The sequence below is a fragment of the Loxodonta africana genome, chromosome 18 (genome assembly GCF_030014295.1).
Source record: "Loxodonta africana isolate mLoxAfr1 chromosome 18, mLoxAfr1.hap2, whole genome shotgun sequence".
Taxonomy (NCBI): Eukaryota; Metazoa; Chordata; class Mammalia; order Proboscidea; family Elephantidae; genus Loxodonta; species Loxodonta africana.
The window spans coordinates 12,163,817-12,180,246 of NC_087359.1; the positions used below are offsets into that span (position 1 = coordinate 12,163,817).

At 55.0% G+C, this 16,430-nt stretch overlaps 1 protein-coding gene across 10 annotated transcripts in view; it reads left to right on the plus strand.

Moving 5' to 3' along the window:
• Window positions 1-16,430, plus strand: part of AATK (apoptosis associated tyrosine kinase) — a 39,674-nt gene that overhangs the window by 6,136 nt on the left and 17,108 nt on the right. For 2 of the 10 annotated variants that reach the window (XM_064270576.1, XM_064270580.1), the window contains one exon: window positions 14,710-14,843. In XM_064270576.1, the coding sequence (XP_064126646.1) occupies window positions 14,710-14,843 (134 nt within the window). The other 8 variants (XM_064270583.1, XM_064270578.1, XM_064270581.1 and 5 more) reach the window with 7 other exon arrangements.

The window sequence follows — 16,430 nt, forward strand, 5'->3', positions numbered from 1 at the left end:
TACACATGTACCTCACACAAGCTCGTGCTCCTGCACACATACGTGTACCTTATGCACACACCTCCTGAATGTGCATCACCTTCAGGGGCATGTTTCTGGAGCCAGTTCCCAGCAGGGGTCTGTGACCCTTATCTGGCCAGTGGGCCCCACCTGTCCTGGCTGCTTCTCCCACAAGGCTGGATCCCTGACTCCCTCAGTTGGCCACCGCCTAAGTCAGGCTGTCTCGGGCCCTTGGTCCCTCCCTTCTCCTGGACCTTGGGTAGCCCCCATACCAGGCATGGCCGTGTTCCTGGCTTTTGCCCTGGAATTTTCCTCCACCTCCCCTCCTCTGCATGGAAATCCTACCCCAGGACCATCCACACCCCTGGCCAGCTCCCTGGGGGTCCTGGCCTGCGTTTCACAGAAGAAGCCTCATGGCCTTCCTGCCTCCAGCCGAGGAAGTGGCAGAGGAAATGAGGGCAGGGGGTACCAGCCTGGCCTGGGCCCAGGGTTTGGGTGGACGGTGGCCCTGAGGACCATAGGTGGCGTCTGAGCTCTGTTTTCTGCTTTCCTCTGCCTGGGCAGGGCCGGGGGGCTGGGGGGTGGGGCTCTCCTGAAGGCCCTCTGGGTTAAAATGGGCAGTTGGAGGCATGTGCGAGTGGCCACCTAGAGCCTGGTTTGTGGGGTTTCTAGGGGGCCTGAACTCCTCTTCCATCGCCAGTCTTGGAGGCCTCTAGCTACGGCTCTTGAAGGCTCCTGCCAGAGCTGGCAGGACCACTGCTGTGGCGGGCTGGGCAGCCTGAGGGTGGGGTACCTGTCACAGGCGAAGTGCTGACCTATGTCTCTCACGGTGCGGAGGGGCTAGGCTGTCCTTGCCTTTTCCCTGCCTGGGCTGTGAGGGTGACACCTCCTTCTTCCCAGAGAGGTGGGGGTGCAGCTCACGCACCTTCTGGGCTCCTGGGAGGACCCCCTGCTAGGGCACGTGGTGTTGGGCAGCAACCAGCTGGCCTCTGGGACCTGCCAGGGAGCCACGCTGGATGTGCCATGTCCTTCTGTCCAGGGTCCCAGGCCGCAGCCCAGCTGAGGTCACAGCCATCAAGGGGGCCTTGCTGCCGGGATACGTATCATCTGTGGAAGGCACACCCACACTGGCCTCCCTCTCTGCTCCACCCAATCCTGCAAATCCTTAACCATTCATCTTCTTTCAAAATTATTTATTTTATTTTATTGTTGTTGAGAATATACACAGCAGAACACACTCCAATTCAACAGTTTCTAGGCCTCCTAGAAACCCCAACAGTTTCAATTCAGTGACATTGGTTACATTCTTCAAGTTGTGCAGCCATTCTCACCCTCCTTTTCTGAAAAGTTCCTCCTCCATTAACGTAAATTTACTGCCCCCTAAAAAAAAAAAAAAAAAATTTTTTTTTTTTTTTTTTAAGGTTCCTATCCACCCTCTCGGGAGTTGCTGTTGTCTGTTTGAGCCCATATAGATAGTTCTTTGAAAGAACACAATGCTCAGGGCGGATCTTCTTTACTCATTAAGCTAAATTATTGTTTGATTTAAGGAAGACTTTAGGGCCCGAAACATTTTTGAACAAGGACCCCGTGTTTTCATTTCACACTGGGCCACGAATTCCCGCAGCCGGTCTGCTCAGGGCTGACGCCGTCCAGCCTCCAGGCCCTCTGACGTCGGAATGATGTGCCTCAGGCTCACGGACCAGATTTCCCTTCTTGCGTTTGCTTCCTGGAGACCCCGTGGCAGGTGACTGGGGCTCTGCTGTGAGGCCTGCCCTGGGTTTCCCCGCACCCTCAGGAAAAAGAGTCAACTTTCTACTGAATGTTGCCATAGGTAGAAACGTTCGTGGGTCCCAAGCATACGGCTAGATGCATTCTTACTGGGTGGCTGGCCTGCAAAACAGCTTCTGGTCCCCAGAAGCCCCCTGCCCCCAGTCCCTATCCCCAGGGTGGGCATACTGCCCATTCCTGGTTGTTGTATAACTAAGTCCCTGGAGCCCTGCCCAGCTCCGCCCAGGCCCGAGGTCCTTCCGTGTGCTGTGTGTGTGGAATCGGCTCATTCTCACTGCGGGGCAGTGGTCCGCTAAGCGCATCCGTCTGCCCCGTTGTGGGCGCACAGCAGGCACTCTGCCTTTGGCTGTTCCGCGCTGCTGCAAACATTCTGTCTGGGTCTCTCACTCTTTTTAAAATAGTTTTCTTGAGGTATAATTCACATCCCTTACAGTTCACCCATTTAAAGTTATGACTCTGTACTTTTTGGTATATTCACAGAATCGGGTAGCCATCTTTACAGTCAATTGTAGCATGTTTTTGTCCTCCCTAAAAGAAACCCGATACTACAGGGCTTTCTCGTGGCTCGATGAGGAAGTTCTAGAACTAGGTGAGGAGATGTTGGTACAACATTGTGAATATACTAAGTGCCACTGAATTGTCCACTTGAAAATGGTTGATCTTATGTGATTCCACCTCAATAAAAAAGGTGATAAAAAGAAAAATAAACAAATACAAGTAAAACAAACAAAAATGAAGCACTGTACTCGTTAGCTGTCACTCCCACCCCCAGGCAGCCACTAACGTACTTTCTGTCGCTGTAGACTTGCCTATTTAGACTTTGCTGTAAATGGAATTTCTGTCAGTCAGAATCGGTTTGGGTTTTTTGGTGTAAATGGAATCACACAACGTGTGGGCTTCTGTTGACTTTAGGCTCCAGGAAGAAAGATGTGGCAATCTGCTCCCGTAAAGTTACAGCCTATAAAACCCTACGGGGCAGCTCTACTCTGTCCTGTTGGGTCGCTGTGAATCGGAATCTACTCAACAGCGACATGTTTTGGTCTGATTCTCACTCTTAATACTCAGCTGCTAACTAAATGGCCAGCAGTTGGAACCCACCAGCCACTCTGCGGGATAAAAACCTGGCGACCTGCTCCTGTAAGGTTACAGCCTAGAAAACCCTACGAGGCAGCTCTACTCCATCACATGGGGTCGCTATGAGTTGGAATTGACTGGATGGCACACAGCAAGAAGTGTGGTTTTCGTACACTTCTGTGCAGTTTCTGGTGCTCATGTCCAGGAGTGAAAGCTGAGTCAGGGCCTGTCGTTCAGGTCTGTGGGTGCTGCGGAGGGCATATGCCATGTACATGCGGATGACGCTATCGTCTGTCTTTGATTTGGGCCTTTCTAAGAGTGTGCAGTGGTAGCTCATGGTGCCTTATTTTCCTTTCCTTGACCACTGATGGTGTTGAACGCCTTGTCAGGGGCATGTTGGCCATTTGGAGTCCTCTTTTGTGGATGCCGTTTGGCATTTGACTCTTGGATGCGGTCCTCATCGGCTGTGGGCACCGTGGGCAGCCTCTCCGTTTGTGGCTTGTGTTACTTCTTCCCAGCGCCCTTGCTCCATCTGGTCTGTGTGGCTGGCCGGCCCAGAGCAGCCCCAACTCCATGTCCAGTGGCGTCATGCTGGCAGCTGACATGGGCCACTTTGGGAGTATTTACACCCTGGGAATTGGCAAACACTGCACGTCAGGACCTTTTCTCTTCTCTAGAGAGACAGTTGTTGAACATTTGCCAGCACACCACTGGGTATAGGCCATCTTGTTTACCTGGGACGCTGCCTGAGATCAGTTTGGCATGAGGCAGGGGTCCCCAAGAGGCATCCCCTGGCCTCCTGGGGATGATTCCTTGAGGAATGGCCCTGCTGAGGCCCCTGGACTGACACTCAGCCCACTCGTGACTGCCAGGCCCAGAGGAAGCCACCCCAACTCTTGTGGAAGCTGCTGGATTCGGGGACAAGGCCAGGGCTCCTCTCTGCCCACAAGCTCATTCTTGTTTGCACTGAGGCTTCACCTGGCCTGGGTGGCCTGGCCCCTCCCAGCCCTGCTGGGCCCCACCTCCACTCTACGCAAGGTGAAGGGTGATGGGGAGCTTCCTGGCACCCTGTGGGGTCCGGACAGAAACTCAGAGGTGAGGTTGGCGGGTGGCTGCCCTCTGGGCCTGGGCTGCAGGCATCCTCAGCAGCTGTGCTGGAGCCAGAACAGGGCGTCGGATGCTGTTGTTTTTCCTCCTTTGACAGACGGGCAGCCTGGGAGGCCTGTCTAAAAATAGCCATGGCTCACACGCAGTCTTCCTCGAGCATGGGCTGCCCTGGGACTAGAGACGTCCTCTTTGGTGGGCCCTGCACAGCTGCCCCCCAGACACCCCCAGCTCATGCCTGTGAGACCGGGCCGTTCATCCGGCTCTCAGGTCTGGGGGTTCCATGGTGATTCAAAAAGGCAGGTCACTGGCAGGAGAGTGGGGGCTATGGGGAGGCTGGGGGGCTTCCTGCGGGAAGGTGGTGAGCTGGGGCCGAGGTGGGAGGGGCTGTTAGCACTGAGAGGGCAGCATGGGTGGAGAAGAGTGCAGAGATGGCTGGGTGGGGGGTGTCCCATAGGGACAGGGTGCTGGGAAGCCCTCCACCACAGCTGGCCGCCATTTCCTGGGGGGCAGGGGGCATCCCGGGTGCCTGCCCTGACTGCTGACCAGCCTCGACGTGGGCTCTGGGGGCTCCAGAGAAAGTGGTGAGGGGTCGCCTGACGTGTGTGGTGGCCCTGTGACTGGTGTCAGCGTCCGGCTCTGGCCTGCTGGGGGTCTCTGCACTGGGGAGTAGACATGGTCCTGGCACACGGGTGAGGGGCCGGATGTCCATCCTGCCAGCATGAGGTGCAGGGAGTGTGTTCTGTGGGTGCGGATCGCAGGTCGGGGCAGGTCAGCTGTCCAGAACCACGGGGGGGCTGGACACACTCCGCCCAGATGCCCCCTGGACCCTGGGAAGAAGGCGATGTCCTTGGCCATGTGGGAGAGGGCCAGGGACGGATGGTGGCTCAGAGATGGGCCTGCCCCACGTTGTGACCAGGGGCTCAGCAGGGCTGGCCGAGGTCCCGTGCTGGGCGTCAGTGTGGGCCTGGTGCACACAGCACACACAGGCACACAGTCACGCCCCGCCCAGTCCCAGGAGCCGCCCTGAAACATAAGGAAGTTCTTGACTTCAGCCTCAGGGGCTGTGCTTTCATTCCAACCCCTTGGAGATTTGGGGGAGGAGAAGTGAGGGACCTGAGACAGGCGGCCGTGGCTGGTCCTGCTGGTGCTGCCACACAGGGCGCTGTGACTTCAGCGTCCCAGTGGAAAAGGGCCTGTGCCTTCCCTCCCAAATCCTCTCCTTTCGGAAGAACCACCACCTGGGCGCCAGGCAAACCGGTACAGAGAAGCCCTGCCCCCACGGGCACACGGCCCCTCCCACCAGGGGAACCTCTGCTCCACCACGGGAACTCCCATGTAGAGGTAACCCTTGCATCCCTCTAGCACCAGCTGGGAACCAGGGGGGCTGTTTCAGTGACAGGAGGGGGGCCACTTTGGCTCCCCGGGGCCTGGTCCCTGACACCCGCTTAGTGTCTCTGCCTCCTCTGAACTCAGGATCTCGGCCTGGGTTTTGAGAGCTCCTTAAGGTGCTCCTGTTTGTATCACCGACCCCTGACCACTGGGAAGACCTGGGGCAGTGGTGGGCGTGGCGGGCTGTAGGCCGTGTGTCAGGAACCCTCAGATGCCTGCGCCTCTGTCTTTAGGGGCCCGAGCCCCCCTGCTCTGATGACTAACCCTGTGCTTGAGCCCAGGTGGGCTTTGTGGTCAGTGGGTGAGGCACGAAGCCAGGGTGGGGTACTCCATTGAAAGGCCTGTGCGCTGGAGACCTTGGGTGTCGGCAATCTTGCTCCAGTCCCAGTGGTCACTGGGCTAGCGGTGCAAGGCTGGCCCAGCTGGCAGTCCCACCCCCTCAGACATCCCGCCTGCCCAGCTACCCTCCTGCCAAACTTGAATTTCAAATATACAAGGAGTAACTTTTAGTACAAGTGTGTCCCATGCAATACTTGAGGCATACTGAGACGTGGCCCAGGCTGTTAGAAACTCTGATTTAACTGGTGCCTGTGTTTTTGAGTCAGAATCAACTCGACGGCAGTGGGTTTGGTTTTTTGGGTTTTCTGTGTTTTCATTGATGACCTCTGGCTGCTGTAGTGGGAGAGGTGTCTGGGGCGGGGCCTCACCAGCCTGCTGCCTGCCACCCTGAATTGGGTAGGGGACTTTTGGGTGTGCCCTTGGGGCCTCTGGGGTCAGCCCCCTAGAGGTCCCCCCTCCTCGCCCACCCACCCCCGTTCCAGGAGAAGCCAAGGGGCCACTTTGGGCCTGAGAATAGTGAATTTCACATGCCCCGGGAGTCTGCGACAGGGCGGGAGGAGGCTGCATCCCTTCCACCTCTGTGTGGGTGGGTGGCAGTGACATGGGGGGCCTGGCTGAGCCAATTGCAGTGGGCCGACCCCTGTTCCAGGTTCCCAAGGGGCCCACAGAGATGTTGGATGAGGGTGGGGGTCTTCCAGGACTGTCATCTACTGGTGGACTCAGAACCCCTGACCCAGGAGGGTGTGGACAGCTTCCCCAAGGGGGCGGGTGGGATGAGGCTGGGGGCCTGAGGGGGTGTGCCTGGTGGCAGAGCAGGAAAGGGGTCTCGTGGGTGAGCACTGGGGGCACAGGGCAGGGCTGGCCTTCCCCTGAGCTCCCTGGAGAGCCCACCCTGGGCCCAGCGTGGACACGCAGTGTTGGAATGCTCACTTACTTTTTTTTGTGGTGAAACTCAGAAAATGAGCAGTTAAAATGATGAGTCACTGGCATCTAGAGTGTTCACGGGGTCGTGCAGCCAGCACCTCCATCTTGTTCCGGAACATTCTCATCACCCCCAGTGGAGACCCCACACCTGTTAGCATTCACTCCCCGTCTCCTTCCCACAGTCCTGGGCACCCACAGAGCTGAGGCAAGCAGACTGGGTGTCAGGTGGGACTTGAGTGAAGAGTGTAGGGGACAGGATGGGGAGGGGACCCCAGGATGCCAGGGCACTGAGGCCATGGGGGTTCTTTAAAAAAAGCAGTGTTGGGATTTGGTTTGGGGGATATTTAAATAAAATTTTACGTTATCTGACTCTAAACGTAGTAGTGCTTGCTTGCTGCAGAAAATATGAAGGTGCAGACCTCTAGAAGGGATAAAACCTCCCAGACTCCCAGCAACAGGACGACCACTGCTCACATTCTGGGATGTTTTCTTCCAGTTTGTTTTTTTAACATAGTTGTGACCCACATTTATAAACAGTTCCATATCCTGCCTCTTTTTTTTTTTTTCTATTTTCTTATTGAGGTATAATTGAAGTAGACTAAACTGCATGGTTAAAGTCTGCAAGTTGATGAGTTTTGATATGTGTGTGTGTGTGTGTGTAACCAAAACCAAACCAAACCTGTTGCTGTCGAGTTGATTCCGACTCACAGCAGCCCAATAGGACAGAGTAGAACTGCCCCATAAGGTGTATATGCGTGTACGTATATACACCACCCAGAAAGAAAACAGTGCCAGGAGCAGAGCGTGTCCTTTGGACCTGACGTTCCTTCATGGAGCAGCTCCTAGGCCAAGGGAAGATCGATGTGTATACATATATAAAACCACTGCTCCACCAGGGATATATATATTATTGTTAGTTGCCGTCAAGTCTATTCTGACTCACGGTGACCCCATGTATGCAGAGTAGAACTGCTCCATAGGTTTTTCAAGGCTGTGATCTTTCGGAAGCAGATTGCACAATTCAATCCATGACAAGGGTCTGTTTTTCACTGACTCTACCTTACTAAGCATGATGTCCTTCTCCAGGGACCGATCCCTCCTGACAACAAGTCCAAAGTATATGAGATGCCGTCTCGCCATCCTTGCTTCTAAGGAGCATCCTGGTTGTACTTCTTCTAAGACAGATTTGTTTGTTCTTTTGGCAGTCCATGGTATATTCAATATTCTTCGCCAGCACCACAGTTCAAAGGTGTCAATTCTTCTTCAGTCTTCCTTATTCATTGTCCAGCTTCCATATGCGTATGATGCGATTGAAAATACCATGGCTTAGGTCAGGCGCACCTTAGTCTTCAAGGTGACGTCTTTGCTCTTCCACACTTTCAAGAGGTCCTTTGCAGCAGATTTGCCCAATGCAATGCGTCTCTTGATTTCTTGACTGCTGCTTCCATGGCCGTTGATTGTGGATCCAAGTAAAATGAAATCCTTGACAACTTCAATCTTTCCTCCGTTTATCATGATGTTGCTCATTGGTCCAGTTGTGAGGATTTTTGTTTTCTTTATGTTGAGGTGCAATCCATACTGAAGGCTGTGGTCTTTGATCTTTATTAGTAAGTGCTTCGAGTCCTCTTCACTTTCAGCAAGCGATGAGATGGATTAGTGGCAGTTCTATTGATGAGATCTACAAGATTAGGTAGTGTCTTACGCCAATCTCTTTTGAGATACAAAAGAGAGAAGTGAGAAGAGAGACACAGGGACCTCATGCCACCAAGAAAGCAGTGCTGGGAGCAAAGCATGTCCTTTGGATCTGCAGTGCCTGTGCTAAGATGCTCATAGGCCAAGGGACAGTTGATGACGTGGACCTTCCTTCAGAGCCAACAGAGAATGCCGTCCCCTGGAGCTGACGCCCTGAATTTGCACATGTAGCTCAGTAGACTGTGAGAGAAGAAATTTCTTTTTGTTAAAGCTACCGACTTGTGGTATTTCTGTTACAGCAGCACTAGATAACTAAGACAACCCTCAACAAGATGGACCGACACAGTAGCTGCAACAGAGGGTTCGAGCATAACAACGATGGTGAGGATGGCGTGGGACGGGGCAGTGTTTCATTCTGTTGTACGTAGGGTCGCTATGAGTCGGATCCGACTTGACGGCACCTAACAACAACAACCCTTGAACAAATGTCCATATCCGTCACCCCCAAATTTCCTGTGTATTCTACTTCTTCAAATCTGCATAGGTGCTTCTGTGTTTACTGAAAGCATCTGCTTAAATTCACTTTACATGGCTTCCTTTGCAGATGTACCATTGTTTTCATGTAACCATTCCGCTACTGTTGAATACTGAAGTTGCTTTTTACTCTTACAGACATTGCTGCAATGAATGTTTTTGTGCATGAAGCTTTTTCTGTATGTGGTATTAATGTGCTCAGTCCTTCATTCCTTTTTATTCTGTATTTGTGTATCCTCTTTGTTATTTTCTTAGTTTACATTCCCAGACATGGAATTACCGGACCAAAGAGGTAACCAGTCTCTTAGGCCCTCCACACATAGCTCCAAAGCCCTTTGCAAAGGGATGTCCCAGCCCTACCCACTGGGGAGCCTGGGTGCCGGGGCTCTGGTTCACCAGTTTCTGCCGAGAACACGGGCTTTTACAAACGCCTGCTGTCCGGAAGCTGGACAGTGTGTTTTGATTAGAATTTCTTTGTTTCTAGTGAGGCCCAACATTTTCTAATGGGTTGAACAATTCGTAGTTCCTTGTTTGTGAGCGTTGGGGTCTGAAGTATTTTTACTTCTTATTGGTTGTGTGCTGTGTATAGTAATGGTATCAGTCCTTTGGCATATTTTCTGTAGTTGTTTTCTGGTTTGTTGTTTGCCTTTTAATTTAGGGCTTTTATTGAACGTACGTGTTTATATCGTGAAACCTATCCATCTTCTGTTTTGTTATGCTTTCATTGCTTTTAGCTTCAGAACTGTTCTGCACTAAGATCCCTGATATTTGCCTATTTCCCTCTAGGATGCCATAATCTGACATATAAACATGTCATCCATCTAAAACTATTCTGGTGTATGGCTTGAGGAGACAGCTTGTTCCCCGACGCTGGCTCTGCAGCGCGACGCCGCCTTTATCCGTGCTGAGCCCTCACACTTGGCTGGGCTGTTTCTCGGCTGTTTCCCCCAGTCGTCCACCCGTTGTCCACTTTTGCCACAGGCCCATGTGGTTTTAGTTAGGGTCGCTGGAAAGGCAAGTTTCCTCTCTCTTTGTTTTTTTTTGGGGGGGTGGGTGGGAAAATGTATATAACGTGCAATTTGCCCTTTTAGCCATTTTAAGTGTTTGATTCAGTGGCATTAATTACGTTCACTGTGTTGTGCAAACATCACCACTGTGTATTTCCTGAGCTTTTTCATCCCCCTTAACAGAAACTCTGCACCCCCTCCCTGAGCCCCTGGTAATCTCTAATCTACTTTCTGTCTCTGAATTTGCCTGGTCCGGATGGCTCGTATAAATGGGATCATACAGCCATTATCCTTTCTCTGTTGGTTTTTTTTTTTTTTTTTTCCAAAAAGTCTTAGCTCCCTCATCTATTTAGAGCTTTATCTAAGGTGGAATCACCAGGCCTCCCTGGGGGCATTGGGGTGACCCAGGTAATGTGACAGCCCACCCCATGTACACCACTGACCTGACCCCTCTTCTGTTTACCTTTTACGAGGAGCTGGCCTGGCCGGGTACAGCACCTGGCTCTACTCTGAGCTGTGCCCTTTCCTCCCCAGCTGGGGCTCCCCTCCCCTTCCCCCTCCTCATCAGTGGGACCGTATCCCCTGTGGCCCCCCCGCCCCAGAGCCTCCCCAGGAGAGATGGTGCCTGAGGCTGGAGGGCTGACATGCACACAGACTGCTGAGAGCCTGGGCCAAAAGTGCTAGAATTTAGGAGGGTGGGGCAGTGGTTAAGACCTCGTCTGCTAACCAAAAATGTCAGCTGATCAAATCTACGAGCTGGTCCTTGGAAACCCTAGGGGGCAATTCTCCTCTGTCCTATGGAGTCGCTATGAGTCAGAATCTACTCCAGGGCAACAGGTTTTGGTTTTTTTTTGGTCAACCTTAAAGGAGTCTGTGCCTGGGGCTGCAGCGCCCCCCTTGAGCTCACAGGGCCTTGCCATCCCCCCTCCTTGTGTGCCTGCAGGGGCTCCGTGATGAACAATCCTTGCCCCTCTCCCACCGGCCACCCTTAGGCCCCAGAGCATCTACATGGGGGGCTGATGGGGAGGACATGCCTTCCCCTTGCGTCCCACCAAGGGGCACCCACTCCTGGCCCCGTAGCCCTCCACAAGCACCTGTGTCCCTCCTATCCCCCTTTCCGTGGCCTCCACTAAGGTGCTGTGGGCTGAGGGCAGGTAAAGCTCAAGGTGACCCAAGCACAGTCCTGGCTCCAAACCCTGGAGGATCAGGCTTGTCCTGGAGAAGCTTCTGGAGAGAGGCCTGGCTGTTTGGCACAGCCTTGTCACTGTGGGTCCCCACCAGAGCGAGCTCCAGCTGAGGAGGGGAGGGTCTAGCGTGGTGAGGATGGGAGGCAGGGAGGCACCAAGGATGGGGTCAGGAAGAGGTCCCCCAGGCCCACCTGCCTTCCCTGGAGTACCTGTCCAGCACAGGTCCCCAGGCAGCCTGGTGGGCAGCCGAGGATGCTAGGGGGGCCTGAGGGGGGATCCCGAAAGGTTTCCTTGAAGCTGAAAGCAAAGAAACCAGGAAAGAATGGAAGAGAGAGGCAAGGGGAGGAGAGGTGGGAGCATGTTGGCTGCCCAGTGTGCTTGGGTACTGCCACGTGGAGGAGGTCCCCTCGCAGAGCCTGCAGTCAGCTCCCCACAGGCCTCCCCCGTGGGGTTCAGAGCCACCTTGCTCCTAGGAGTGGGGGGCACAGAGGGGCGACTTCAGGACAGAGAGCCAGGTGGGAAGGGGTGAGGCCTGCTCACCAAAACGGGACAGCCCTTCCTTGCAAGGGAGGACACAGGCGGGTCACACGTACGGAGTTGGTCCTCGGCATACAGCAGGTGCTCGGGCGGGGGAGTTCCTAAGCCTGGGCTCAGAGCCCTAGATGTTCCGAGCAATTTTATATAAAAGACCCCAAATCAGTCAAAAGCAACCGACTTGTCCTGCAGGAATGTTGTGTGCCCTTAAGAAGTGGCTCATGTGGCCGGACTCTGGCTGGATGGTGGCTGGGCCGTGGCGTCCAGCAGTGCTCAGGCCCCCATGTGGCCAGGGTGGTGGCGGTCGATCCAGAGGACGAACAGTCCAGAGTGAAGCAGGGTGCTCAGGGCCTGGGGGCGTTTGGTGTTTCTATTTCTGTTTCCTGTTGCTTATGAGTTATTGTTGCTAGGTGCTGTCGAGTCAGTTCTGACTCATAGTGACCCTGTGCACAATGCCGGGTCCTGCGCCATCCTCACGATCATTGTTATGCTTGAGCCCATTGTTGCAGCCACTGTGTCAGTCCATCTTGTTGAGGGTCTTCCTCTTTTCCACTGACCCCTGTACTCTGCCAAGCATGACGTCCTTCCCAAAGTATGTGAGATGTAATCTCACCATCCTTGCTTCTAAGGAGCATTCTGGTTGTACTTCTTCCAAGACAGATTTGTTCGTTCATTTTGGCAGTCCGTGATATATTGAATATTCTTCACCAACACCACAATTCAAAGGTGTCAATTCTTCAGTCTTCCTTGTTCGTTGTCCAGCTTTCGCATGCATATGAGGAGATTGAAAACGCCATGGCTTATGCAGTAGGCAGGGATTATTTTAAAATCCAACAGGGAAAACTGGGCGTACTGCCGTAAATCATACACACAGAACAGCAGCCTGTTAGAAATGGGGAATTGTCGGGGTCACCAACTAGGAAACAGGACAGAGGGACACTGGGACGCACCTGGGTGGTGTGTCCGTGTCAAGGCCCGTTGTTCCCCTCAGACCCTCCACAAGAGAGGAGGGTGGGAGGGGACAGGGCGGCTTCGGGTGGTCTGCGGTGTTGGCGCGCCAATGTATTGTCACTGAGCTCCATGTTGGGAAGGGACATGACGATGGTCAGGCGGTGGCCCCGTGCATGATAGCGTTTGTTGTTATTTGTATCGGAGTCTTCCTTCCCGTGAATGTGTTTGGCTTTACAACTTGTGTTTTCACATGTGGGAGCTGCGATCCCTGACCGTATGGACTCATCTGACTAAAGCAGAGCCTTAAAAACAGTTAAAAAAGAACCCCTCTTCCTCTGAGAATCGAGGCCCTGGCCCAGGCTGGTGTGGCCAGCACCGAGGGTGGGGGGCATGGGGGGGGTCGCCCTCTGCTCCCCACACTCAGGGAGGCCCCAAGTGTGTGGTGTTTTCCCAGAACCCCCCAGCTGAGCCTTCCTGGAGCTGGCTGGTCAGAGGCAATGGTGGGCCCCAGAACTGAGGTGGGGAGGTTCAGGCCTGAGTGGGGCTCCAGGCTGGGAGGCAATCCTGTCTGCCTCTGGGCTCCTCGGGCATCCTGCCCACGTGTATAATGGAGAATGGACTTGGAGTCGCGAGCAGCGGCTGCAGACAGGATTGCTGCCTCCCCCAGGATGGACTTCCGTCTCTGCCAGTCAGGACAGTCATCTTCCATGGGGCCACACCTCCTCCCGGCAGCCCTCTCACTGGTGTCCCAGTGAGGGGGCGTTGTGGCCCCTGGAGCAGGGCCTGTGGCTGGAAGCACACTGGTCACAGTCAACTCCACCATCTCAGGAGGGATTCTCTCAAGCCTCAGTTTCCTTGCCTGCCCGGTGGGGTAGCCATGGCAGCAGCCTCAGCAGACTGTTAGGACAGAACGAGGCGCTCTGTGCTGACGTGGTTGTGGGGTCTGTGATGATGGCCTGGGCTGGGGGACAAGTCCTGTGTGATCAGCCACTGGGAGTAGAGGACTGACAGGGAGAGGGAGGCAGCGGGGAAGGGCATGAGTGAGAGAGAGCTGGTGCAGGGGGAGACAGGAGGGACAGGCCCAGGGGAGCTGCCAGCTCAGTTTGCCCCCCTCTGTCTAGGGTGTGCCCAGGCTGGGCCTTGCAGGCACTAGATGAGCAAGCTTCTGGAAAGCCCTGGCCTGGCTGGGCATTGGGGCAGCTCAGAGCCTGATTTGGGAGCTGGACTTCAGCTCAGTGGTGTGTGTGGGGGGGGGGGGCTGGGCGGGCAGGGGCATGTCAGTCTATCCTCAGCACCTGTTTCCCCTCAGGGTGGGGCTGGTATGAGGGAAGGGGCTCACGCAGACCAGGTGTTACAGAAGGGGGTCCCTACTGCCCTCCAGGCTCCAGGACAGAAATAGCCACCCAGGGCTCTGGGGGGTGAGCCAGGAAGGATCCACTTGGAAGCACTGACTAGAACAGGGGCTCTGCCCGGCAGGCAGGTGAGGGAGTAGGCAGGTGGGTGACATCTTGGAGAGGGCCAGTTGGCCTGATGTCTCATGACCCCAGCGACCCTTGCTGCCCAGAGCCCTGCACATGGCGGTGGATGTGAGCAGCTCCATGGCCTCTGACTTGGCAGAGCCCCTGTCCCCCTTCCAGTCCCCTTGGGGTCTTCTGGCCTTTCCCAGAGCCATCTCTGCAGCCTTGGCCATGGTGACAGCCCCCAAGGTGGGGTCGGGGACAAGGGAGGGTGATGGGGTCCAGGAGAGACATGGAGGAGGGTTCCACAGCCTTAAGACCCTGACCTTGAGGAGGGGCGCCATGAACCCCTTACCATACTCACTGGGGACTCAGGGCTGGGCAGGCTTCCCAGAGGAGGCCACAGCGGCGCCCAGTGGCCGGCTGCAGGACTGCAGGCTCCAGCCACTCTGCGGCGGCCCTGTTGGTCCTTCCTGCCCTGTGCCAGGTGGCTGTGCCACCAAGCGGGGTCCCAGGCTGGCCTCCTGGAGCAAGGAGTTGGGGTGTTGAGACTCAGGGTTGCACCGTCCCAGACCACAGGGAGTTGATGGTGAACTAGGGAGCCCAGGGAGGGGTGGAGGCTGGGGACCCCAGGAGAGGAGGGGCTGGGGGTCCCTGGGGCACAACCTGAGTGGGGGGCCCTGTCCTGCAGGCTGCTGGGTGACTGCTGTCCCCCTCCCTCGGCAGACGGCGCCCCCCTCAGCGAACTCTCCTGGTCGTCCTCTCTGGCCGTGGTGGCCGTGTCCTTCTCTGGGCTCCTCACTGTCATCGTCCTCATGCTGGCCTGCCTCTGCTGTAAGAAGGGCGGCATCGGGTTCAAGGTGAGGGCTGGGCTGGGCTGGGCTGGGACCGTGGTTGGGTCTGGCTGAGGCCATGGCTGGGGCTGGGCTGGGGCCATGGCTGGTGCTGGGCTGGGGCCATGGCTGGGACTGAGCTGGAACTGAGGCTGGGGCTGGGCTGGAGCTCAGGCCGGGGCTTGGCTGGGGCCGTGGCTGGGGCTGGCCACAGTAGCCACCTGGCCCTGAACTGCCATCCCTCCTGGGGCTACCAGGTAGCTACTGGCTGGCTGGGGCCACCATGAGGCCACCCAGAGGCCCCCTAAACCTTGGGCCTGGGATTACACTCCTTCCTATGGGGGCTGGGAGTTGCTGACGGGAGAGGCCTGGGGGCTTTTGGGGACCCCAGACCACTGCTCTCCCACCCTGGTGTCCTCCCTGTGGGGGCGTGGCCTCAGCGGTCCAGTCCTGCCCCCAGGCCAGGCCTCCAGGCTCCTATGGTTAAGCTGAGAACCAGGAGGGCAGGATGGGCAGGGGGGGCTTCCTGACCCTGCAGGGGAGGGGCTTGCTCCCCAGACCCCGACTTCTTGATGGTGGAGGAACTGCTCCCTGCATGGGGCCCCCAACCCCCCTGTCCATTTGAATCAACAACAGGAGGCTGCGCTTCCCCAGCCCCACCCATCTTGCTGCCTGGAATCACCCCACTGGTTTGGGCACCTTCTGCCCCCAAGGAGAGAATTGCGTGTGGGTGCTGGAAACCCCTGGTCATGAGCAGCTGCAAGATGGCTGCTATCTATGGGGGGTAGGGTGCAGGCCTTCACAAAGTCAGCTGCCCCTGGGCAGAGAGGTTTCTGCAGTTACCCTAGGCTGGATTCTAAGCTGGGCGTTCTCCCCTCACCAGGGTGGTGGTGAAGGTTTCTGGGGCATCATTTGGGGGTGCTGTTCCCCCACTCTGCGTCCCTATGACTGCAGCTCTGGGTGAGGGGGACCAGGCTGAAAACCCCAACCAGAGGCCCCCACCAGTGGCATCACTAGGGTTGGTGTCTCATGATGCAGTAACTCATGGTGTCACCCCCCATGAACCTCCTCCCTCACCGAACCTTATTAACGTTTACTCTGTTTTAATCATGGGCTAATATGTGATAAATGTCCTTGTAAATTGTTTGCATGTAACGTTTCTTAGACTGTTTGAACTCTAACAGCGACATTGTGTTGTAAAACCTTTCCGTGTTGAGTTACAACGTTCCTAGTTGCAACGTCATTAGTAACTGAGAGGAAGCCTTTTTTGATTTTTCTTCTTTTCCTTTGATTACTACTTCGTTCTCAAAAAAATTATTGATATAGGTTCACAAATACTACAATATTGTAGCTAAAACACCAGAAAATTCAACAAAATCAGTGACGATGAAAACAACTTGTAGCGCGAGCTTGTAATGCGTGCAGATGAAACCATGTGATTCGAGGCATTGTTGTAATTGGGTAATAATGACAGCTCTGAAGGGAGGGTTCAGAAAGTAAATTAGCATAGACATTTAGTCTTGTAGATATATTGATACATGTAAGCTGGGCTTGGAGCCTTGGTGGTGCAGTGATTAAGAGCTCGGCTGCTAACTAAAAGGCCCAAAGTTTGAA